At 33.1% G+C, this 24782-nt stretch overlaps 2 protein-coding genes across 2 annotated transcripts; both read left to right on the top strand.

Annotated features, from left to right (window-relative positions):
• Positions 1–9661: 9661 nt before the first annotated feature.
• On the top strand, positions 9662–10216 carry LOC126694407 (pectinesterase inhibitor-like). Its single transcript, XM_050390654.1, has one exon. The coding sequence runs from the start codon at positions 9662–9664 to the stop codon at positions 10214–10216; it is 555 nt and encodes a 184-aa protein (XP_050246611.1).
• Positions 10217–22133: 11917 nt separating this feature from the next.
• On the top strand, positions 22134–22673 carry LOC126694400 (uncharacterized). The gene has a single exon (XM_050390641.1). The coding sequence runs from the start codon at positions 22134–22136 to the stop codon at positions 22671–22673; it is 540 nt and encodes a 179-aa protein (XP_050246598.1).
• The last annotated feature ends 2109 nt before the right edge of the window (positions 22674–24782 follow it).

Genomic DNA, 24782 nt, shown 5'->3' with positions numbered 1-24782 from the left:
TACAACAAAAAATGCTGAAAACAATTGTTTTCTAGTGTTTGGTTAATTAGTTTGATTCTTGAACATGCTTGAGTTTTTTTTTTTTTTTTTTTTTTTTTTGTTAGTGTTTGGCTCCACAAAAAAAAAAAAAAAGATTAAATATATCAATTCAGTAATTCACACTAGGTCAAAGCAAATTACAACAAATTATACATAAATCAACTTACGCACACCCAAATGCTAGCAATTTCATCAAATGATAATAATAATAACTAAACTCATCACATGCGCTCTGCACATGCAATGAGGCTTATTTATTTATTTATTTTGAGTTTAATGTAATTTTTCAATTTGAATTTATTTATTGTTAGTGAGGTTACACAAGAAGGAATGTTTAAAAAACTAAAATTTAGGATTTGAAATTAAGTAAACTATTGAGTTTAGTGTGTGCTAGATTTTAGGAAAAAATGTATCAAACGTGCATGAAATATATTTAAATAGAAAGTGTGCTAATTTTTAGAAAAAAATTTTTTTTTTTCTTTGATATATATATATTTTTTAATTTTGTTGAATTTCAATTTTAACCCCATTTTTTTTTTAAGAATAAAGATTATCTAATTAGATTAGAGGTATTTTTGACATTTTTTAAAGTCATAACTAACTTTCTGAATCCTCTTAATATATAGAGATAATAAACCCATATCGACTAAATTGCATTGTTGGATGATGTCTCTAGTGGGGATGGACTACGTTAAAGTAACGACACCTCTGACTGGGTGGATTGTAACAAAGTAGCGATGATGATGACTTCAACGATCAAATTGCGAACAATTAAGGGGATGGGTAAAAGTGTGAAGAAATGATAAAATGAGCAAGAGAGGACAACTTGATGTTGGCATCGCTGCCACCTTCTTTGACTGAGTTTGGTGGGTTACTAGAGGAGCACATTATTACAAAAGATAGGGGGCTCGGCTTCGAAGTGAGTGATAGAGATGTTTTGAAAACATGTTTTACAATCTTTTTGGGCATAAACCATTTTTCACATTGTACAATTACATTAAACAACCAAAAACATATTTAGGGATGAAAGCTTTTATTGAAATAACCACTTGAAAATGTTGGGAAAAAAAAACATTTTATTACAAACAAAAAATGTTTGTAAAGATATATACATGAAGACTCACCTCGGCCTCATCAAGCACAATGGGCCGCGCGGCAAAAGTGTCCTCCTTGAGCTTGGACTACAAAAGAGAAAAATGAAAGGATGCATACATGAAGTTAGCCACTGGTAAAGATAGCAAAATACTAAATAAAGATAAGGGAAAGGTTAGAGATAACATACTTTCCTCTTGGAAGGGGCAGCGGGAGTTAGGGGAGAAGTCTTTCTCTTGCTGCCACAAGTCTTGCTAGAAGGAAGAGCATCTGAAGGCTATTTCAGTAGTGAGGGCTTAGGCTTGACCACGATAGATTTCATGGTGGAACAAGTTCTCACAGCAGGAGTAGGAGTGCTCTCAAGAATGATACTACCAATAGGGGGGAGGTCTCCTACATATGGAACTATATCAGAACAAACCTCAAGGGTACTCATAGCAATGCCCTTACCCTTCTTGGAAAATTTAGTCTTGGCAACCATAGAGGCCGAACCCTTATTTGGTGCAGATGGAAAGGGGTTCAAAACCTTCACTTTCCTCTCCCAACTTGGGGGGTACTTACCTACATGCCAGAACCAACCTTGTTTCTTTTCCTGCCACTCAAATCTACCAGACCTATTTTGCTTCCTAACATACGCAATTATGGATCTGGAGGGAACAAGAAGGTGTGGGTTTGGAGAAAGAATAGTGTGCAAGCCTCAAGGAGGTATGTGTGAGAAGCCACGACCACCCACGATATCCTCATGTAAGGAAGTCATGACTGCTTGCCAGTAGGCATGCATAGGGGCAGTACAAAGGCCCACTCTCTAGGAACTAAGGATCATGACAACGGTGAAGAGCTTCCTCCAATAATCAAAGGCATGCAGATAGAGGAAAGGGCGAACCGAAGTGGCAGAATCTAGAACTAAGGTAAAATCATTAAGAACATCCTAGTCAAGGCCAAATTGCCTCCTCACCCTGTGGCCAGAATAGTGCACATACCTTACCCCTTCATCAGTCAAATAGGGCAACCACCCTTTATACTGCCTGCCATGATGAGATTTGCCATTTTTTTACCCCTCAACTGCTTTTGGCTCCTTATAAGTGTCCTTCCAAGACTGCCCACTAGCCTGCCGACTGCTCAGCTACTACCATTACACTAAATGTGTTGGATGCACCAATCCTTATTCCCAAACAAAAATGGCTTGGCTTGTCTTGTTTCTTACCTCTCTCTGTTTTTCACTACTCTTATCTGGATAAGGATTAAGCCTCTCTCTCACCTACCTCTACGGCATACATCAAGTGGTCCCAACTCATACTTACTTCTTTTGGATAAGATCTCATCCCAGCAGGACATTTCTCCCCAAAGAAGTTTGAGTGAGAACCCCTAAATAGGCCCTCTCCTTCTCCCCATCGCCAGACCACACCCTCTGATACCTTTGACCCGTGGCCCACCTCTCATGTATTGCCTTTCATCTCTTCCTCGAACTGGGCATTACTTGGGTGAAGGCCTTCACCTTCCTGCCAAGCCCATGTTCCTTTCTTTCCTGTGTTCGTGGGCCTCTTGGCTGTGGGTCCTACCATGCCACTTCATCGTGCTTGCTATAGCATTACCTTTCCTTTTTTATTTCTTGCCCATGGGCTTATGGGTTGATGCTCCTGCCGTGCCAGCTCACTTCTTTATCAATCTTTTGCTCATGGCTTCCTTGGCCCATTTTTCATGTCTTTACATCTTTTGGGCTTTATTGGCCAACATTCCTGCTATGCCAGCCCATTTCATTCCTCAGGTTTCCTCGGCCCATTCACTTCTTCTTTACATCTTTTACTTCCATGGGCTTTTTGCCAGATCCTTTGGGCTTCCTCGGCCCAATTACCACATTTTTATCTCTTATTTACTTTTCGGGCTTACTAGCCTTTAATCCATCCCAATAAATTTGCCAATTCATTTCCTAAGCTTCCCCAACCCATTTACTTCCTCTTTACCTCTCTTATTATTCCCACGGGCTTACTACTTCATTCCTTGGGTTTCGTCGGCCCATTTACTCCCTCTTTACCTCTTTTGATCTTGTGGGCCTGTTGACCATCAATCTAGTCATTTCAGCCTGCTAGACTTGCTTCCTTATTCCCTTACTATTTCCCCTTTCCCACTTTTTCCATATTGTTGGGCTTCTTCTGCTGTTGGGCCTTTTGTCAAAAATGGGCATCAACAGTGGTCAACTTCTTACTTGTTCTTTTCTGAGCCCACAAATAACATCACTTTTTTGTTTACCAATAATCACTCACCACATCAGCAGTTTGTAAAAGATTTATAAAAAGTTTGTATTTCTAGCATTTTCCATTAGGTAGATATTCCAAAATTTACTTTACAAAAAAAAAAAAAAATCTCAAAAATACTTACTTGCAATTATATATATATATATATATATATTTATTTATTTATTTATTTATATATTAACTTGGGGGAAGAGAGTAATGGGAATGGTGAGACTTAAGCTTTAATTGAAAAATGAATGTGGGTTAAAGAGTTGGGTAACGATTTATTGGCAGAGAAAAAGGATCAAATGGTTGAATTTCCCATTAAAAAAAATGATGGAATTTAAAATGCCAATCAAGTCAATCATATAAGAGGGGGAAAAAAGAAATAATAAAATTAAGTAATGATAGAATCATTGAATATATGAGAACTTAAAACCGCAAGTTAAGAGAAGGTAATATGATTGCTCATAGTCTAGTTAGGTATTGCTATAAATGTTTCAAATTATGTTGTGTGGATGGAGGATGCTGCAATACGAATTCTCAATGCAGTTCAGATGGATTTAGCTAACTTTTCTTTATAAAAATTCAGCCTTTTCCCTTGAAAAAAAACCGCAAGTTGAGAATAACAGGAAATAATTAAAATAAGATTAAGGAAAGAAAAGATATATAAGGGGAAAAACATAGATAAAATTCTAATCAAATTACTAAAAAATATTATCAAACTACTCCTAAAAAACCAATGAAGAAAAAAAAAAAACTTCCAAAAATATTTCACTATCATTACATTAATTGGATGGTCACTTCATATAATTAGATAGATAGTCCAAATTTTATATTTTTTATAAAAATTCTGAAATATATATAAAGCACTTAAATTGGAGATTTTAGAAATTTATAAAAGAAAAGAAAATTGGCACTATAAACATATTAACGGATTTTCAACATAATTTATGGCTTTGGCTTCTTTACTCCTATTCTTATGTCTTTCGAATTCGGCCTATTTCTCCGTTAAACTTTTCTCTTTTTTATTGTCCAATTAATAAATTTGGGGATTTTAAGAGTTTATAGTCACTCTTGAAATAACATTTACAAGGATTTGACTTTTCATTTCTTAATCAGCTTTCCATGATATATAAGAAGCACAAAAATGGTCTTCCCCCTCTCTGTGTGTAGGCACTCGATTTTGCACCCATGATTTAATCAAGGAAGATGATTGGAATGACCATCCATGTACCCCAAAAATCATGATTGCATTACATGCATCAATTCATTCATTGCATATCATAAAAATGATCTTGAGATTCTAACGGTTGCGACGGTATGTCTGGTTCCCAAATCGGATTGTCGGATCGAAAGATATTGTATGATCAAGTTTGCACGATCAGTATGCATTGTGTCTAGGTAGAGTCAACCATGCATGATTAATTTAAATTAATTCTGATTGGTTAAACAATTAAAATTAATTAAATAAATTTGTGATTGGTTGATAATTAGTGTCTAAAATAGGATTGCTTCCATGGGAATAAAAGGGATAATTGGATAACAATAAAATTGTGGATAATCTGAACCTTATCAAGATTTATTTTAGGGTATTTATCTACAAGATAATTGTTATCTGAAAAGACCTAAATTATCCAAGAAAGAGATAAAAATCTTAGAATATGGATTGGAAATACATCTAAGGGCAAGGCTTGGCTCAAGAAAACCTAAAAAAGGAGTCCAAAACGCACCCGAACACGAAAGTGCGATCAGCACCCAAGAGTACCATTCGGCACTTTTGGAGTGCCGATCGACACTTTAAAAGTGCTGAATGGCACCCTTAAAGGCTAAGGCTCAATTCTCTTCGGGTGTCGATAAGGCACACCCTTTTCGACTTTTTTGCAGAAAGACGCGTCTCGATTCACATTCTACCCGTTGTTACTTATTTTTTAAGCATTCCAGTCTTTATAAATAGGGACTGAATCTCAAAATTCAACACATTCTCTTACGCTCTGAGAGCACATTCTTTTTACACTCTAGGAGAGATATCTTTTCACACTCTCAAATTTCTCACCCTATTTTTTGGTATTCTCTCATAAACTAGGGTTTTTAGTTTCAAAGATAATTGCATAAATTTTTTTGAACCCTAAAACATCCTCTCAAGAAGAAGAGGTGCTCCATGCAAGAGGTTGTTTCCGATTAGCCTCTTCTTTTCTTTATGCTTCTCTTGTAGTGATGATGCATGTTTGTATTTTTTTAGTTTAGTTGTTTCAAGTATCCATAACATGAATTGTTAATTTATATTGTTAAAGCACGTTCTTAATTCCTTTATTACTTTTGTGATCTCTTTCTTATTTTCAAAAATCTGCATGTAAACAATTATTTTTCATGAATCAAAAACGGATCTACATCTTCATTAGATGTAAAAATGAATTTTTCTTAATCAAAAACGGATCTACATCTTCATTAGATGTAGATTTGAATTTTTCTTAAAATTATAACGAATCTGCATCTTCCTTAGATGCAGATCTGGATTTTTTTCAAATAAAAAATGGATTTGTATCTTCATTAGATGCGGATCTGAATTTTTTTTAAATCAAAAGCTGATTTGTATCTTCCTTAGATACGATCTAATTTTTTTTTTTTTAACATAGCAGATTTTGAAATAAAGAAAAAGATCATGCATGGTTGTGTTTGTTGTGTTTGTTTTATTCAATATATGTAGCATAAATTTACTTCATGAATAAAATCCTCTTCTCAAGCAATCTTTTTCATACTTTTTTGAACATATAAAAACAGATCTGATCTTTTATAAACCAAAATCATTTTCTTTAAGTTCTTAAAAAAAGATCTGAGTTTTTTAAAAACCAAAAGACTTTGTTTTATTTAATAAACACAGATTTGAATTTTCTCTCCAAAAACCACTTTTTTTACACAACAAAAGTAGATCTGATTTTTTTATAAACTGAAATCAAATTCTTCTACTCACAACAATAGATCTAATTTTTTTAAACAAAGAGGATGATGCATTCATAAATAAATTTGTGTGATTTAGTTTTTTTCACATGTACAACATATCATTCATAGCATGCATAAAAGGGGTACATAGGTCATAAGAGTCTAGAAGATCAGATTCTGTCTGGGCGAAATGGGTGCTTAACACCTTCTCATTCCGTAACCTAGCCTCCGAATTTAGGTTTTTGGATAAGTAGATCTAAGCCTTGTCTTTATTTTTATTTTGGGTAGTTTGTAACTAGGACAAAAAGCTATGTAATTATTTTGTAGTTTGTAACTAGGACCCAAAGCCATGTAATTTTTCAAATTTTCAAATATGTATTTTTTTTATTCAATCAATGATAAAGGAATAATTCGGTCATGTATTTATATTTAGTTTTTCTTTTTCTTTTTTGTATTAAAAAAAAAAAAGTGGCAACTTCACACCACTTACCCAAAAAGAGAGATGCCCTTAAAAGTATCAAAATCTTTTTTTTTAGAGGCACTTTTGCGGTCTCTCACACTATGATGCATCTTCCTATGAGTAAAACTTCAACTACAGCATAAAATGCACATGTCTCAAAAGGTCTCTCCCTTTCCTCTTTTTCATTTTTTATTTTCTTTATAGAGAGCTGTATTTGAAAATATTATTCAAAATGCACTAATATTGTATTTTCAATACCATAAATTTATGTTGAATTTTATGTCAAAATAATTAGTCTTTATTCACTAAATGGTAGCAAGAATTTTTTTTGAATGTTTTTGTGTAACATAAATAATTGGAAAGGGATTGGTTTATATAAGTATGATAAGGTTGTATAATAATATATCTACTCAATAAAATATGGTTAGTTGCTTAATTATATGTGTACAATATATTTGATAAAATTGCAGGATGCATATTTTTATGTTTATTCTAAAATTCTTAATGCAAGGAGTATGGACAGAGGGTAGAGAGATGAGGAGGATGAGTTGGTGATGATAGAGTAATTACCAAAAGACGACATCAAATTAATCAACAATTCAAGTCAAAGTCAAAAGGAAAGTGTTTGTTTGTTTAGACCCCTTGAATACAGATTAGTTTAACCTAATTAATTAGCCAAGTAATTACTTAGATTAATTATTCAGTTTTAGGTAAAACACATAATCATGTCATACAGTGTGGAAAGATGAAGAAGACAATGATATGATTACCCAGGAAAACCAATGAAATCGTCTAGTTTCAAGTTAAAACACCCTGGGAGGATTTGGCCTAACTATCCTCAAGGTAAAAGATTCACTATGATAGAATGGAAGTTTACAATAAATTTTCCCCTAAATCTAAAGCTTCCTCTTGTAGAACTTACTCACAAAAACATGTGCAGCTCCAAATCTACGTACTCCTCTATCTTAAATTTTTTGCACACAAACACCCACATTTGTGACTTTGAGATCCCACTTAAAGGTTTTAGATTACCGTCAGTAGTTGATCTTTTACAGCAACTTGGTTCCATCAGTTCTTGATTGTAGATCTCTTGATCCAGTAGATGCTTATTGAGTTAGAAGGTACAAAATCTCTCAAATCTCACAAGAGTAACTCACAAGACTTCCTAGAACCACTAAAACGTAGTTAGGGTTTTTCTTTTATATCCAAAAGTGTTTCACTTGAAACCCTAAATGTTTTTGTAATGTTTGGACTGAAATAGAATTCTGCAAAAAAATCATGTTTGCGATTTTTGATCGGTCGAGGCTTAATTTCGATTGGCCGAATCTCACTGAAATTAAATTCACCTTTTCTGCAGCTTGAATGTTCTTGAATCCTAATTTGTATTATCATGAGCAATGTCTAATACATAATCTAGACACATTTTAATCTTGGTTTGCCAACATACATAAAAATAGAAATCCAAATATTTAAACCTAAACATTTAGAACCTAATAGAAAGAAATCAATTCTCCAAGTTGCATGATAGCTGTTTGGAATGAAGAAATAACAATGTATATTTTAAAAAACATTGTTCTTATTAATTTAAATTGTTCTATATATTACTTATTGTTCTTTTTAGTTGTGCTCGGTTTGAATGATAATCCTAGAAAAAAAAAAAAAGTTACTCTTTGTTTCTATCACTTCTATCAAATTTTAACATTTTCTTTTTCTTTAATATCTTATAAGTTTTATTTTTTTTTTTGGGGGGTCTGTGTGCATAAACTCAACATGAAAGTGTTGTGTTATATTTGGAGTTTTTAGCTCTTTACGTATGATTAATTTTACAATATAAAATAATTGTAATTAAAATAATCACAAAGAATAATTATTGAAAATTGCACACATTTGTTTAAGTCATAGGGCTCTTCAACAAAAATTTGTTTAAAATGTGCAAATAATGAATGATTAAAATCTGTTAAAATCTCAAGGTTTGCATTTCTTAAATTTAGGTTGTATGTTTCAAGATTGAGTTCTTTGAGAAAATGAGATGTAAAGTAGGTAAAGGTTCGCACGGGTTAAAAACTAGCTTATATGACAAATAAAATAGAGATAAACTTATTTTATTTTTCTTTAATATCATATTTTATTGAAGTTTCTCATGCATTGCATGAGCTGTTAACTAGTTGTTTTGATGAAAAGCCTTGTGTAAAAATAGTTTTCTGCGTTTTTCTTTACTTAGTAGTACATATCAGTAAAAAGAAAAAGAAAAATGTGTTAAAGGAAAACCATCAATTGGCTTCTCTTATTTAGCTTGGCATGAGATAGAGTTGTTTTCTAGAAAACAACTTTATTTTAAGCCAAGCTAAAAAAAAGAATTCAAACATAGATCTTGTTTTCCTTCTAGAAAACAATTCTATCTCATACTAAGTTAAATAAAAGAAATTAAACAATAGTTTTTCAACTCGTTTTAAAGTTGCTACCAAATATAGGAAAATGTGATAGCTTTCTAAAAAATTTATTTTTAGAAAATGATTCATTTACCAAAAAATGTAATGTTGCTTGCTTCGTTGGTTTTTCATGTTTTCCTATGCTTGGTCGTATCAAAAAATAATAAGCCAAAGAAAAATTAACTCTTAACTTCCTCTATTTAACTTGGTGTGAGATAGAGAAGTTTTTCATAGAGTGTTTTTCCTGAAAATTTTTGTGGAAAACTACTCTATCTCATGTCAACCTCTTAACTTCCCCTATTTAACTTGGTGTGAGATAGAGAAGTTTTTCATAGAGTTTTTTTTCCTGAAAATTTTTGTGGAAAACTACTCTATCTCATGTCAACCTAAGATACTAAAACCAGGAAGTCAAAAGATACATGAATCAATAATATCATTCTTAACAAGAACTTAGAAAAAAGAAAAAGAAAATGGCCTCTCCAATTAGCTGCCTATCAATCTTGGTAATCCCTCTACTAGTCACCTCTCTTTTCTACCAAGTTTCAAATGCAGCAAACCAAGGGTGGTTTGACGAAGCCTTCCTGGAAAAGATTTGCAAGAAGTCCACGGACTATGATCTTTGCTCATCAACTTTACGTTCAGACCCACGTACTTATACAGTTAATCCACATGGTCTTGCACTCGTTTCTATTTCTATAAACACTAATCTAGTACAAACTACCCTTGATCAAATCCCAGGTATTCTTAATACACTCACAGACCCACTGGATGAGACTCGACTTCAAAATTGCCAAACCGATTTTAATGAAGCACTAGTGAAATTTAATGCTGCATACGCAGCTGCGTCTTCAACGTCTTATACAGAAGCGACAAATTTACTTACAGAAGCAGCTCTGAAATCTGTAGAATGTGAAAATGAATATAGTTCGAGCTCCAGTGAATCACCAATATCCGATACCACTAACAAAGTGGGGAAGCTAGTCTTTATTACTTATGTTATAGTTGGTGAGATCACGTCAACGTAATGTATATGTGATTTATAATAAAAAGAGTTCTGTCAAGGTCCTTGTTACTCAATTGCTACTTCCTGGTGTTATTATAAATAAATAACAAATAAAGACATGTTTGTGTTAATATTTATTTGTAATCGCCTCTCTTTCTCTCAATCAATATGGTATAATTGCATTATATTCAGTAAATCTTTGGTTACATGTTTTTTAATAATATATATATATATATATATATATATTTTGCTAGAATTGGTGAATGATATCTATATATATACACACACAGAGACAAGTACTCATGCTCAATTTCGTGTCCTTTTCTTCTTCTTTTTTATTATTTCTTTTTATTTTTATAATGTTCTTTCTCTTTTTCACTTGTACCATATTATGTCACATATATGTGATGAATTTAATTTTTATATATCATGTATTTTAATTATGAGTGAATTCTGTCAATATTGATTCAAAACAAAAAAGGGGACCATCACTATTATATACAGGTGACATAGTCCCTATAATACTCATGTAAATGTTTGAAAAAGATGGACAAACCAGCAAAGCTTTTTGTTCTTCGAGAAGTCCCCCTCGAAAGAGAAAACCGGTTCTAACATCAAGAACAAAGTCCAATTTGCATGTACTACTCGCACTACAATGCATGGCAACAAACAACGTCAGGGTGGATCAAAGTTGGTCATGTCGCACCCAGTAATAGTTCAAGTTTCTATCCTAGGACACCACAGCTTGGATATAAATCACTCTCAAGGTTATTCCCCAATCCGATATGGCATGGTTTTCTAGGGTGTTTGCGGCAATCATCGCCGCCGCCATCACTATATGGATGTTTTCTATCGAAACCTCCACAAAAATACAACCCTATTACCTACTAAACCAGTTATCGGGACAATTACCACCTCTAATTGATAGATATAAGTTGCCTTACCATGAGTTGCTCAAGTTATTATTAGACTTTCAAGGGCATTTCCCCATCCGAAATGGCATGGTTTGTGGGTTTTTTTTTTTTACAATCACCACCACCGCCAGAAGCATATTGATGTTCTTTCTATTTCCCTTTGTTTATAGGATTAGATAACAAATTATCACTAGTGTGTCTGCCTCACCTTTTTTGTGTGTGGAACTGTATGAGAAAATAGATTATTAGGAGTGACAACTTTACCCATCCTTTGTTGCTCAGATTTGGATATGAGGCACAATTTTATTATCTATCAATTTTGTATAAACCAAGCACACAGCATTTTGCATGTTTAATTAAGATAAAAACGTAAATAAGTGATTAATATGATGTGTTATTTAGAAAGCTCAATGAGCGTTGGGTAAACTAGCACCTCCTGCGGATGTATTATTCAAAATGAATTGTTTATTTAAATTTTAACTAATTGACTTTCTTTTTTTTTCTTTTTCTTTTTTGGCTAAGCTACCCGTCCAAGTCTTTGAGGCACCCAGTGGTGGCTGATGGCTTATTGCTTTACTTCTACATCGTGAGTTTGTGATTATAGATAGAAAATTAGAAATCCATCCTTTCTAATAATTATTATTATATAGATAGCCACGCATCAAATTTATTTCCCCTCTCACATTTTTGTGTATTTTATGGGCATAAGGTATTGATGTTTATTCACTAGTATTTATAACATACCCGTAAAGTATTTGTTTGTCTGTAGTTTTGACTTCTCTTATTTAGCTTGGCATGAAATAAAGTTGTTTTGTATTTCTAAAAAAAAAAAAAAAAAAAAAAAAAATATATTTCACATCAAGCTAAAAAAAGGTAATTCAAATATTGATAAAGTTGTTTTTTTTTTTTTAAACATTCTATCTCTGTCAAGCTAAATAAAGGAAATCAAACAATAGTTTTCTAACTCATTTTAAGGCTGCTATATATATATATCTAAAAACTAAAGCGTAACATTTATTGTTTCTACGCTCCTGTTGAGCCACATTACATTTTTTTTTTTTTTTTGAGTTTCCATCTTTATTGATTGTCTATTGCAAAACTAATTCTTTATGGCCAATGTGATGCATTACGCGCCGATCATAAACTCTAAGGGCACATTTGGTAAATTGTAATAGACACTGTAATGTAACAGTTATTCCTATAATTTAGTTATTCAATAGTTTGGTTATGTTTTTATTACAAGGAATGGTCATTCCTTATGAATAGATATTCTTTAAAATAAGGAATAATTATTCCTCTCTAAAAGGGTTGTAATAGCTATTCCTTAGTAGATGTAATAATTTCTAACATTAATATATTTCAAAATAAATAAACTTTCCATATCCACCTAACAATTATAGAAATAAAAAATCATCAAAAAATAACTCATCTCTCTAAAATTTAAAATATATTATTTTCTAGGAAATATAATTGTATGAATGAGATATTTCCTAAAATAGATCATAAGTTTTATTCTAATGTTACAACTCACAACCAAACTAATGAATAGGTTTAGTTATTCAATTACAACATATTTTATTCCCGGTAATAAAGATTACCATTCCTGTTATAATCCACATTCAGTGTACCAAACGTACCCTAATTGTCTATATTGAAAACTCCTTTCAATATTGAGTGTCATTTTCTTTCCATCCTTATATATATATATATATATATATATATACACACTAATTTATGCAATAAATTTTGCTACTCAATCATTGAGCCACATCATCCAATTATCTTCTACCTCTTTTTTCTCTTTTAAGCTTTTCTTCTCACTACTCTCAATAAAAAAGGGAAAAAAAAAACCAAATAAACAAAAACCTCCTCTTTTCCCTATTAAGCCACACCTACGATTACACTTCCTCCAACATTTCCCTTCCCTCTTTACCTCCTCGTTACTCTTTACTTCACTATTACACTTCATCATTTTCTCTTTCTTATAATTTAACTTCTCTTCTTCCCATTTTATTTTGTATAAATTTGATAGCATTTCTCCTATCCAATCTATATTTTCCGCACACAAAAACTATGAGCTCTCTCTCTCTCTATGAATTGTTGTTATTTTTTATAACTCTAATTAAGGTTTATGGTTTTTTTTAATATGTTTTTTGGTATTGTATTTTTTTTTTTTTTAATTTCCCATTACAAAGTCTTTAATCTCCCTTTTATAGTTTTGATTGAATTTTGGTTAGCAGTGATCACGGAGAAGGTTCTTTTTTTCCCCTTGAATTGGTTATCATGGAAAAGTTATTGGATATTACTTTTTAGGATTGAGTATATTTGTCAAAACATTTTTGTTCCAAGACCCGATGTTATGTCTAAAAGTGATTTGCATTTACATTTCAACCGTACAGCTCCTTGGCAATGACAACATGTTAGGTTTAGAATTGGGTTGTTGATTTAATACTTAGTTTTTTTTTTTTTTTTTTGGAAATAAAAATTTAAGTTTATATCAAAACACAATATACATGACTATGAATTTGAATATGCCTACCAATTGTTTAAATAATAAATTATGATAAAGTCTATCTTTTATTCATTTTTGGTTTCATTTTAATTTTAGTTAAGATAACATTTTGATTTTGTGATAAGTTTTGATTATCATGATAGTCTCCTTTTTTTTCTTTTTTCTTTTTTGAGAATGATCATGATAGTCTCCTTATTCCTTAAGAAATGAGAAATTTGAATAATAAATTTGAAACTTATAAAGTTTAGTTATATATTAGGCAAATATAACACACTACAATAGAAGTTAGAATGATACGGTTCACCTTAAAAAAATATTAATCAAACATAAAAAAATAATAGAATGATATATTTGTAGAGATAAAAAGATAAAAAATATTTTGTGGTGGTGCTTTCCCAACAAACCTGGGTTGATTGGCCCCAAACCCCAATTAATTTATATTATGGGTTGGGTTTAACTCATAATGGGAGGTCCCAAAAGTGGTTTGTAAGGTAATGTGAGATGCCTAAGTAGTGCTTTGATACTGGGCTGGTTGAAATTCAGCCCAGCCAAGGAGGCCTTCAAACAGCCGAAGTTCCCTTTCAAAAGTCCGAGCATAACTATTTGTTTGTTTAGACCCTAGAATACTCAAATTGTTTAACCTAATTAATTAACCAAGTTGATACTTAGGTTTATTATTCAAATCTAGATTAAACACATACAATCATATTACTTAGTGTAGAAAAGTAAACAAAACAAGCACTATGATGACCTAGGAAAACCAATAAAACCAATAGTTTCAAGGTAAAAAACCTGGGGAGGATTTAACCTAATTTATCCTCAAGGCAACAAATTCATTATGATAGAATCGAAGTTTTATAGATTTAAACCCCAAATCTAAAGCTACCTCTTGTAATACTTACTCACACGACCACGTGCAAAATTCACAAACTCTTCTATATGAATTTGTCGCTCACAAACACCCACATTTGTGACTCTAAGATCCTATTCAAAACTTTAAATCATCAACTATGTATGATCTTGTATGCAGCAACTTAATCCATCGGTTCTTGGATGTAGATCTTCTTTTCGGGAGATGCTTGTTGAGTTAGAAGGCTACAGAAACCTCACAAATCTTACAGGAATAACTCACAAGACTTCAAAGAACTTCTAAAACGTATTTAGGATTTTTCTTTTATACTAGGTAGTGTTGGACTGAAATCCTAAACGTTTTCGCAGGCTTTGGACCTAATTTAAATTTTGCAGAAAACGACTTTTGATCGGTCAAGCCTTTCTTTCTGTTGGTCGAGCTTTGGAGATTCTAACTTTTTCTTTCTACAACTTGACTATTCTTGAAACTTGACTTGAATCATCATGAGTAATGTTTAACACTTAAACTAGACATGTTTTTGTTCTTGGTTTCCCAACTTCCATAAAATTAGAACCTAAACACTTATTCCTAAATATTTTGAAACTGATAAGAACTTCCCTATCCCCAGAATTGTATTCTCACTTTTCTCTCATGTATCTCTTACCAACGTTTTTTGTTCCAACACTTAGTTAGATTTCTCTTCCCCTTTTTTATACCCTTCTCTTAGTGGAACCCTCATGATGATGGAATATCCCACACATGCATGGGCCACTCCACCCTTGGGACTTAAGTGGGTCTCTAGTTCTATGTTACTATTCCTAAATGTCCCATCATATGCTAGAAGTGGGACCCAAATCCTACTACTGGGAAGATCTCTTTGTAACTTTTGTTAACTAACGTCGAATCCTACGCTCGGTTAGTGGGTTCCCCAATACATCAACTTATGTCCTCAGCAGAGATAGGTCTTTGTTGGCGAATTCTTCCGAGGTGATACATACCTAATTATATTTCATCGGGTTAATGCGGGTTGCAACCGGGCTGGTTTAACCTTAAAGGGGCCGAGCCTGATTTGGGAATGAGCCTCTATTTCCACACCCTTTACAGCTTCCTTCTCTACAAGTGTATTGAATAACTTCACATCCAACAACAAGTTTCAAGTTGCTGGGAGTTAGTCAAGTATTGAGATCCGTGCAAAGAGAAAAAGTCTCTACAAAATCAGGACCAATTGGGGATTGGCATTAGGATTCAACTGTAGGTTAGTACTTTAGGATAGGCCAAGTTTGAGGTAAGATTTCTTGTATTTGTAATTATTTTGTTTTTAATTATTGATTCTTGGAGGTGGTTACCTGAAAATCACCTGAGTTTTTGCCTTATGAGAGGTTTTTCCCATTAGACAATAAATCACTGTATCAATTTAATTTATGTTGCACTGTAATTATTGGGTGATTTGTTGGTGTTTCCATGATATTCCATGTAATTTGACCTAATTAATCAACTTAGGTAATTCAATTAATTTACTAAGGTCAATCTATAATCCAACAAGTTACAGGGGCGGTGCTACTTGTTGGTCAGAGTGGTCATATGACCACCCTAAATTGAAAAAAAAAATTATATACCCTAAAAAAAGTTAAATTTACATGGGTTGTGCACCACCCTAAAAATATTCTTGACCACCCTAAAAAAATTTGAGTCCACGACAAGTAAAATTTGACCCCTCCACAATCTTAGCCATTGAAGGCTAAACAAAAAATTGCCCAAATAAATAAAAATCAATCCAAATGATCAAACAACAAGACAAATTAGCCAAAAAATTTAACAAAAAATAATATAATATAATATCCCTCCCCAAATTCACGCCAATTTGAAGCAAATATCATGTTTTCACTAAACCAATTTACGCAGTCAATTCCTCAAAATACCCTCAAATAAGTGATTAAAGACAACTCTTGGTACCCCTCATTAGCTTCTTCGCAAGCTACACCAAATTGTGAAGAATCGTCACAACTAATAGAAGTTTGGTGGTGGCAAGATGTTGGGCAGAATGACCTGGACTTGTGGCTTACCTGACAGTGAGGGTAATAATGGGAAGAAAATGAAATAAGCTACACAATGTGGATAGCAGATGTAGACTGCAATTGCATCAGTTGATGCATAATTGTGCAAAGTGGAAAAAGTGGCTAATTTTACACAATTTAAGCAAAAAAACACCCACATGATCAGGAGAAAGTATACTATGTTTCAGTAATACCAACTCAGCATTTGTTTTGGTATTTCCTACCAAATAAATGAGTAACACATGTTTCAAAAAACCACATCAGACTACTCCAATAAATTAATCACAATCTTCTATACTATCGGGAAGATAAATTAATCATTTATTGGAGTAGTTTGATGTGGTTTTTTGAAACAGGTGTCACCATAGTTTTAAAAACCGGAACAGACCGGCCGGTTCGACCGGTTTAACCGGGAACCGGACAGTAATCCGGTTCGGTTATACTTAAAAACCGAAAATGAAAGAAAAACCGGATTTAACCGGTAACCGTTGGTTCAACCGGGAAAACCGGAAACCGAAAAGGTTAAACCGGTTTTACAGAATTGATGAAAGAGATCTGAAATGGAGATTTATTTTGCAGAAAAATCTTTTTTTTTCTCAGATCTGCTGATATAAGTGGGTAAGGACAGATTTTTTGCTCAAAAAATCTTCTTTTTTCTCAGATCTGCTAGGCTTGAGAGAGTGAGAAAATTACTGAATGCTCATGCTTGGTGTTGAAACCAGCCTTTTGGACTGGTATGAGGTATCCACGGCTCTTCGGTGAGACAGTGAATGAGAGGATTTTGTCTAACTTACAGAGAGAGGGGGACGGTGGAGGTACTGCCTGGAGGACAAAACACAAAACACTGAGAAGTGAGAACTGAAAAAATAAAACTTTTGAATCTTTTGATAGTAAACCGTGTGGGGTGGTAGATTTATGAGGGGAAAAAAAATTCTTAAAGAAGGGTGTACGTGTGTGGCTGGGAGTGAGTTGGTGGGTGGGAAAGTAGATAGATATGTCAGTGGGTTGTCTAATTATTTGACTTTGGGAGATTTTTTTATTTTTTTTGAATAGATAAATAGGTAAAGTTAAACTATTATTTATAAAAATAAATATATGAAACCTTAATAATAGATTATTCTTTTTTTTTTTGTCAATAATTATTGACCAGGAAAAAAACGTAGTATGAAAAAAAGAAAAAAAAAATTCTATATTTTATATTTTCTTAAAATAAGTTATTAAAATTCAAAATTCATATAAAAATTATTTAAATATTTAAATTATATTAATTATGACATCATCGGTTTGACCATCGGTCCGACCCCGGTCGGACCATAAAACCGATAATCAGCCTCTTTTCCGGTTCTTTGTCCGTTCCGGTTTTTAAAACCATGGCTGTCACTCATTTATTAGGTAGGAAATACCAAAACAGATGCTGAGTTAGTATTACCAAAATATGGTATACTTTCTCCCACATCAGTGGGTGTAAAATTGTGCATTTATGCACAATTGCTACAGTAACCGTGCATATATACACGGTTATTGTAGCATGTGCATTTAATATTTTATTAGTTTTTTCCCTCTCTTGTCTCTGCTCTCACTCTCACTCTCACCTTACTCTCTCCTTGTTTCTGCTCTCACCTCACTGCCCCTTCATCTTTGCCAAGTTCGCTTGTGGGTATAGAGCCAAACTCGTCTTTGCTGGCAGTGAGAGTGGTGGTTTTGGTGTTGGAATTTTCATGGTCAAAGACAAAGCTTTTATCTTTTTCCTCTTCTTCTTCTTTCACAAACCCATCTTCGTTAGACAAGTCAAGTAGTTCATCTACAAAAAAATCATCACTAGAGCAAAGGCGGATTAGGTCTGTGAACATTGCCATGGAAAAAATCATCACAAGGTGCTTCCATGCATTCCATTTCCATTTCACTCTACAAAAACAAACAAAACCCAAAATTTTAAAAGATAGAAAAAATTTGTCAAAAAAAAACCCAAAATTTGTTCCATGGCGTCGTTTGGATGTTTTGTGGTTATTTTATTATGAAATAGAGAATTGTAATTATTGTTTGGTTGATGAGAAAGTGAGAGAGAGGCAGTGAGGGAGATGGGTTTCGGATTGGGTCTATGAGAGAGAAGCGGTGAGGGAGAGAAAATAATAAAAAATTGTAAAAGAATGAATATTTTATTGAATAAATGTGTAGAATAAATAAACTGATGTGGGTGTTTTGTAAAAATAGGTGTGTAAAATAGAAAAAGTAGATTTTTTGTGCAAAATAGAAGGAGAATTTGCATCAACTGATGCAATTGCTCTAGTGTCTTCATTGTGTGAAAGTAGTAAAGGTAGCTACAGGAAACTTGTATTTAAAATTCATTACAAAAGAGAGTGGTCTCTTCATTGTCAGGTGAAGTAAGGTGAATTGGTGAAGCACCGCGTGTACCTTTATTTATTTATTTATTTAAGTAATGTTATGTTTTGAACATTTTTATAATAATTTTACAACTAATTTTATGTTGCAAGTTATTTTTGCCAACTAATTATAACTTGCCACTTATAATTTTGTTATAAAAATATTGTGGACATATCATTTTTTTCCCTTTAAATAGGACTCTTTAATTTTATGTTGGTTAGAACATTCATATCAACTAATGTAATTTTTTTTTTTTAAAGTATATAAACCTAATTATTTTTTTATTTAACTAACAAATTTTTCAAAACATTCACATCACTGGCAAACTAATCAAAAAAAGTAAAAACTAAGAAATGAATAAAATAATTCATTTACACATGAATGGTACAAGTATAAATTTACACTGATACCGTAATTGTGGAAGGAAATACAAAATTTTAGATGATTTGGGATGATTTTTTGGATTTGTTAGCCAAAATTTTGCATTAACCTATTTTACATGGGTTGATGCAAGTGCTCTTAGGTCATACATTGATAAATACCAAATATATTGATTGAAGTTATAGCCTTAATTAGCTATGACAGTTTTTAGACCCCTTAAACAATTGATTAAACCTAGGTAATTAGCCAAGTTGTTACTTAGTTCAATTAAACAAGTCTAGGTTATCACAATAATAAAGATCAAATCATGCAAAGCAGCGGAAAATAAATAACACAAGATATGATCACCCAGGAAACCAAACCGGTAAAAACCTGGGGAGGATTTAACCTAGCTATCCTCAAGGTAAACTTGAATCCACTATCTTGAAAGAATTGAAATTCATACAATAAGACGTACAAGCCCTCATGCTCGACTTCTTATTGCTACCAACCAGTAGAACTTACTGACACGACCACGTGCAAGCTCCAAATCTACGGACTCCTTCTTTCTTGGATTCCCACCAGCTACAAGCACACCCGCTTGTGTAGTCTTTAAGCTTTAATGGCAGCAACTGAATTGATCATCAAGGCGTAGATAAATCTTCTCCTTGAAAACCCTAAGTTTGTGTAAAGGAAAGCTCCTCTAGATCTCACAAGAGATTTACACAAACCGCAAATATGAGCAATACTAAAACGTGGCTAGAGTTTGCCTTTTATACTTAGGACAAATAAGAAACCCTAAAAACGTTTTAAAACAAATAGGGCTGAGTTGGACGAATCTGCAGAAAAGCAATCTGCCCGAGCTTCGATCGGTCGAGCCTAAGCTTCGATCGATCGAGCCAAGCCGAAAGCCACAGTGCTTCCTGCTTTAAACTCGATTCCAACTTTACATTGACATACAACTTTGAGCTAGCTTTAAACACTTTTAAACACATTGTTTTGATCATGGTTTGCCAACAATACACATTAGAGTTCTAAATACATAAAATCCTAAACTTTAGAACCTAACAAGCTACAACTAAGTTTGTAACCAAACTTTGTCTTTATTTAAATGCACACTTGCGATGTCAATAAAGTTCAAGATTTTATTTAATCTTATTTAATTTAAGCTTCTTAATAACTACCTTGAGAAAAAATTTTGGACCCGCCATTGATAGATTATATGTTTTTTATTAACGAATTGATTAAAAAAAAAAAACAGAGACCATCACTATTATACACGGATGACATAGCCCCTACAATATTCAAGCAAATGTTTGAAAAGATGGACAAACCAGCAAAACTTTTATTCTTCGATAAGTCCTCCTCGGAAGAGAAACCTACTTCTAACATCAAGAACAAAGTCTAATTTGCATGTGATGATGATGATGAGTACGTATCCAAAAGGAGCAGTACTACTCTCACTACAATACATGGCAACAAACAATGTCGGGGTGGATCTAACAGCGAAGTTGGTCGTGTTGCTCCCCGTAGTAGTTCAAGTTTCTATACTAGGACACCACGACATGGATATAGATCACTCTCAAGGGCATTCCCCAATCCGATATGGCATGGTTTTCTAGGGGGTTTGCAGCAATCATCGCCACCACCACTATACCAGTTAATGGGACAATTACCATCTCTAATTGACATATATAAGTTGCTTTACCATGAGTTGCTCAAGTTATTATTACACTTTCAAAGGCATGGTCTATGGGTATTTTGTTTTTGTTTTTTACAATCACCACCACCGCCAGCAAGATATTGATATTTTTTCTATCACCAGTGTCTACCTCACCTTTTTTGTGTGTGGGACTGTATGAGAAAACAGATTATTGGGAGTGACAGCTTTATGGTTTATTGTGTTTTACTGCCATTGTCATAAGACCTTAAACTAAATTTATGATTAATGATTTGAGACCCATCCTTTGTTGCTTAGATTTGGATATGAGGCACAATTTTATTATCTATCAATTTTGTTTAAACCAAGCACATAGCATTTGGCATGTTTGATTAAGAATTTAAAATAAATACGTAAATAAGCAATGAATATGATGTGTTATTTAGAAAGCTCAATGAGCATTGCTAGCACCTCCTGTTGATGTGCTATTCAAAAAGAATTGTTTATTTAACTAATGACTTTCTTTTTTCTTTTCTTTTTATTGGCTAAGCATCTTTCCAAGTCTTTGGGGCACCCAATGGTGGCTTATTGCTTATTGTTTTACTTCTACATCGTGAGTTTGTGATTAAAGATAGAAAATTAGAAATCCATCCTATCTAATTATTATATAGATAGCCACTCATCAAATTTATTTTCCCTCACACATTTTTGTGTATTTTATGGACATAGGATATTGATGTGTATTCACTAGTATTTACTAATTAAATACCCGTAAAGTATTGGTCTATTTATAGTTTTTACTTCTCTTATTTCTCTTGACTTGAGATAGAGTTGTTTTGTAATTTTAGAAAACAACTAGATAAAAATAAATTAAAAAATTAAAAAAAATTAAAAAAAAAAAAAACCTCTATGTCTCGTCAAACTAAAAAAAGTAATTCAAATATAGATAGAGTTGTTTTCTTTTGAAAAGTAATTCAACCTCCGCCAAGCTAAATAAAAGAAATCAAACGATAATTTTGCAACTCATTTTATGATTGCTACTCAAATATTGGAAAATGAATTGGCATGAAATAAAGTTGTTTTTCAAAAAAATTTAGTGAAAAATAGCTGTCTCATGCCAACTTAAGATAGTATAAATAGGAAATCAAAAGATACATGAATCAATAATATCATTCTTGACAAAGAACTTGGAAAAAGGAAAAAGAAAATGGTATCTCCAATTAGCTGCCTTTCAATCTTGGTAATCCCCTTACTAGTCACCTCTCTTTTGTACCAAGTTTCTAATGCAGTAAACAGTACCTATCTTGATAGCATTTGCCACAAATCCACGGACTATGAGTTGTGCTCATCAACTTTTGCTGCAAACGATCGTACTCCTACAGCTGATCTAGATGATCTTTTCCGCATTTCTATTTCTGCAAACATAGATCTATTACACACTACCATTGTTAAACAAATCCCAAAAATTCTTGAAACACTCAATAATCCACAGGATAAGGCTCTACTTCAGAATTGCCAAACCGATTTTACTAATGCACAAGAGAATTTGACTAATGCATACTTGGCTTCGGTTTTAATGGATTATACAAAAGCGAAAAATTTAGCTACGGATGCAGCTTTATTAAATGCAAATTGTGATAATGAATACAATACGACCAAACGTCCATCTCCAATTGCAGATGTCACTGGCAAAGTGGGGAAGCTAATCTTCATTAGTTTCATTATAGTTAATGAGATCATACCATAATGTACATGTGATCTATAATGAAAAGAGGTCTGCCAAGGTTCTTGAAACTCAATTGCTACATCTTGGTGTTTTTTCTTTTTTTCATTTTCTTCGAGAATGTACCACTTGGTGTTATTGTAAAAAAATAACAAATAAAGACCTATTCATGTTAATATTTATTTGTAATTACCTTTCTTTCTCTCAATAAATATGGTATTATTGCATTATATTCAATACATCTTTAGTTACATGTTTTTTAATCATGAACTGTAAATTTTTTGTTTGCTAGATGATGAATTATATATACACACACACACACACTCAGGAAAATAAGGTCAAATTGAAAATTAATGTGTTTGACCGTAAAATAACCCACCCACACCTGTAAAATATCTAACACACTGATACTCCCTTCAAACCATTTACAATCCTTCGAAAAAAATTTGTTCTCCTCACTCTCACTCTCACTCTCATCACTCACGAGTCACGCCAAGCCTAAGCCGAAGGATAGAGAGATTGACCGCCAATGAAGCCCAAATCGTTGTCCTCAATGCATAGCTCTGCTATCGTGCATGCAAGCCCTACGATTTGGGTCATATCGTCTCCTCACGATCTCGTTGCCGCCATCCATGATTGATCTTGTATTTTTTTTCCTCTCGATCTCGTTGCCACCGCCTATAAATCAACCCATCCATGACTGATCTTGTCATTTTTTCCTCTAGATCTCATCCATGACTGTCTTTATTCAAATGCACACTTGCGATGTCAATAAAAAAAATTAAATTGCTGATGTGGCATTTTTAAAAATGTAAATAATTTTTTTAATATTATTTTAATGAACACGTCAGCATTTACTGTTGGACCGTTTGCCACATAGGATAATTCTGTTAAATGAGTAACGGTAGGGACCAAAACGGGAAGTGTTTTTCAAAATAGGGACTAAAAGCGGTAAAAATAAAATTTAGGGACTAAAATGGGAATCGCCTGAAAATGTAGGGACTAAAATGTGCTTTTCACCTAAATTAAAACAATTTCCATTATGTTATCAACTCCCTTGATTAAGAAACTTGATATCTAATTTATGTTTACTTATAATTTAATATCTCATATTTGTCTTTATGAAAGTTATGATATAAAAAATCCAATTGAGTTGCACTCTTCTCATTCTAATGAAATTTGCTACGTTACATTACTCAATTATTGTTCTTATTAATAATAAGAACACACGGGTTGAAGATTACCACTTAAAATATGCGGTCATTTCAAGCTTCTATGTGGATGAGGAGATGATGGCTGGACTAATCATAGCATTTACACTCCTCTCTATAAATAGACATATCCCCATATAGAATCAAACACCTTAATGCAATCAAACACCAAATCTAACACATACCCAGTTGATAAAATTCAATCAAAAACCAAATTTGACACATACCCAGCTGAATTCAAACTCTAAAATCAAAATCTAACACACACCCAGACAACAAATTCAACAAGACAACACAAGTAAACAACATGCAAAGAACAAAAAACTCACCAATTGACAAATTCAGTCTAGAAAAGGAAACAAAAGCTAATTATCAACAAAATCCTCCCAAAACGTCAAACCCAGATAACCACAGAAAAGAATTTTCTTTTGAAGCCAAACTAGCAAAAAAGGGAAAACCAATGGGTATGAAAATGTTTCCTCACATTTCTGACCAACCAAACCAAAAGTTAGCACCACCTTAGTCAATCATATGACATCCAAAAAGTAAAATTAGAATTCAAAATTTTCTAAGCAACCAAACAAAGACTATAAGAGAGAGAGATAGATACTGTGGAGGAGGTTGTAAACGCGATCGGCGATTTGGAGGAAGGTAGGGGCGGAAACGACGACGAGGAGAGGCGGAAACGACGGCGAGGAGAGGCGAAGACTGGAGAGAGTGACGGTGAGGAGAGGCGGAGACTGGAGAGCTCTGAGAGAGAGAGAGTGACGGTAAGGACTGGAGAGGCAGAGAGAGTGTGAGACTGAGTGACGGTGAGAGAGGTTTAGGTTTTTTTTTTTTTTTTTTTTTCGGGAAATATCCATACCCCACCCAGTTAAGCTCTACCCATTAAGAATCGGGTATTACCTGAAACATTTGGATC

This window comes from Quercus robur, chromosome 2 (assembly GCF_932294415.1).
Source record: "Quercus robur chromosome 2, dhQueRobu3.1, whole genome shotgun sequence".
NCBI classification, from domain to species: Eukaryota; Viridiplantae; Streptophyta; class Magnoliopsida; order Fagales; family Fagaceae; genus Quercus; species Quercus robur.
The sequence above is the reverse complement of the archived record's forward strand: the minus strand, read 5'-3'. Positions and strand labels throughout refer to the sequence as shown.

Excerpts from the sequence above, each read along its gene's own strand:
- LOC126694407 (XM_050390654.1), top strand. The coding sequence starts at position 9,662 with ATGGCCTCTCCAATTAGCTGCCTATCAATCTTGGTAATCCCTCTACTA.
- LOC126694400 (XM_050390641.1), top strand. The coding sequence starts at position 22,134 with ATGGTATCTCCAATTAGCTGCCTTTCAATCTTGGTAATCCCCTTACTA.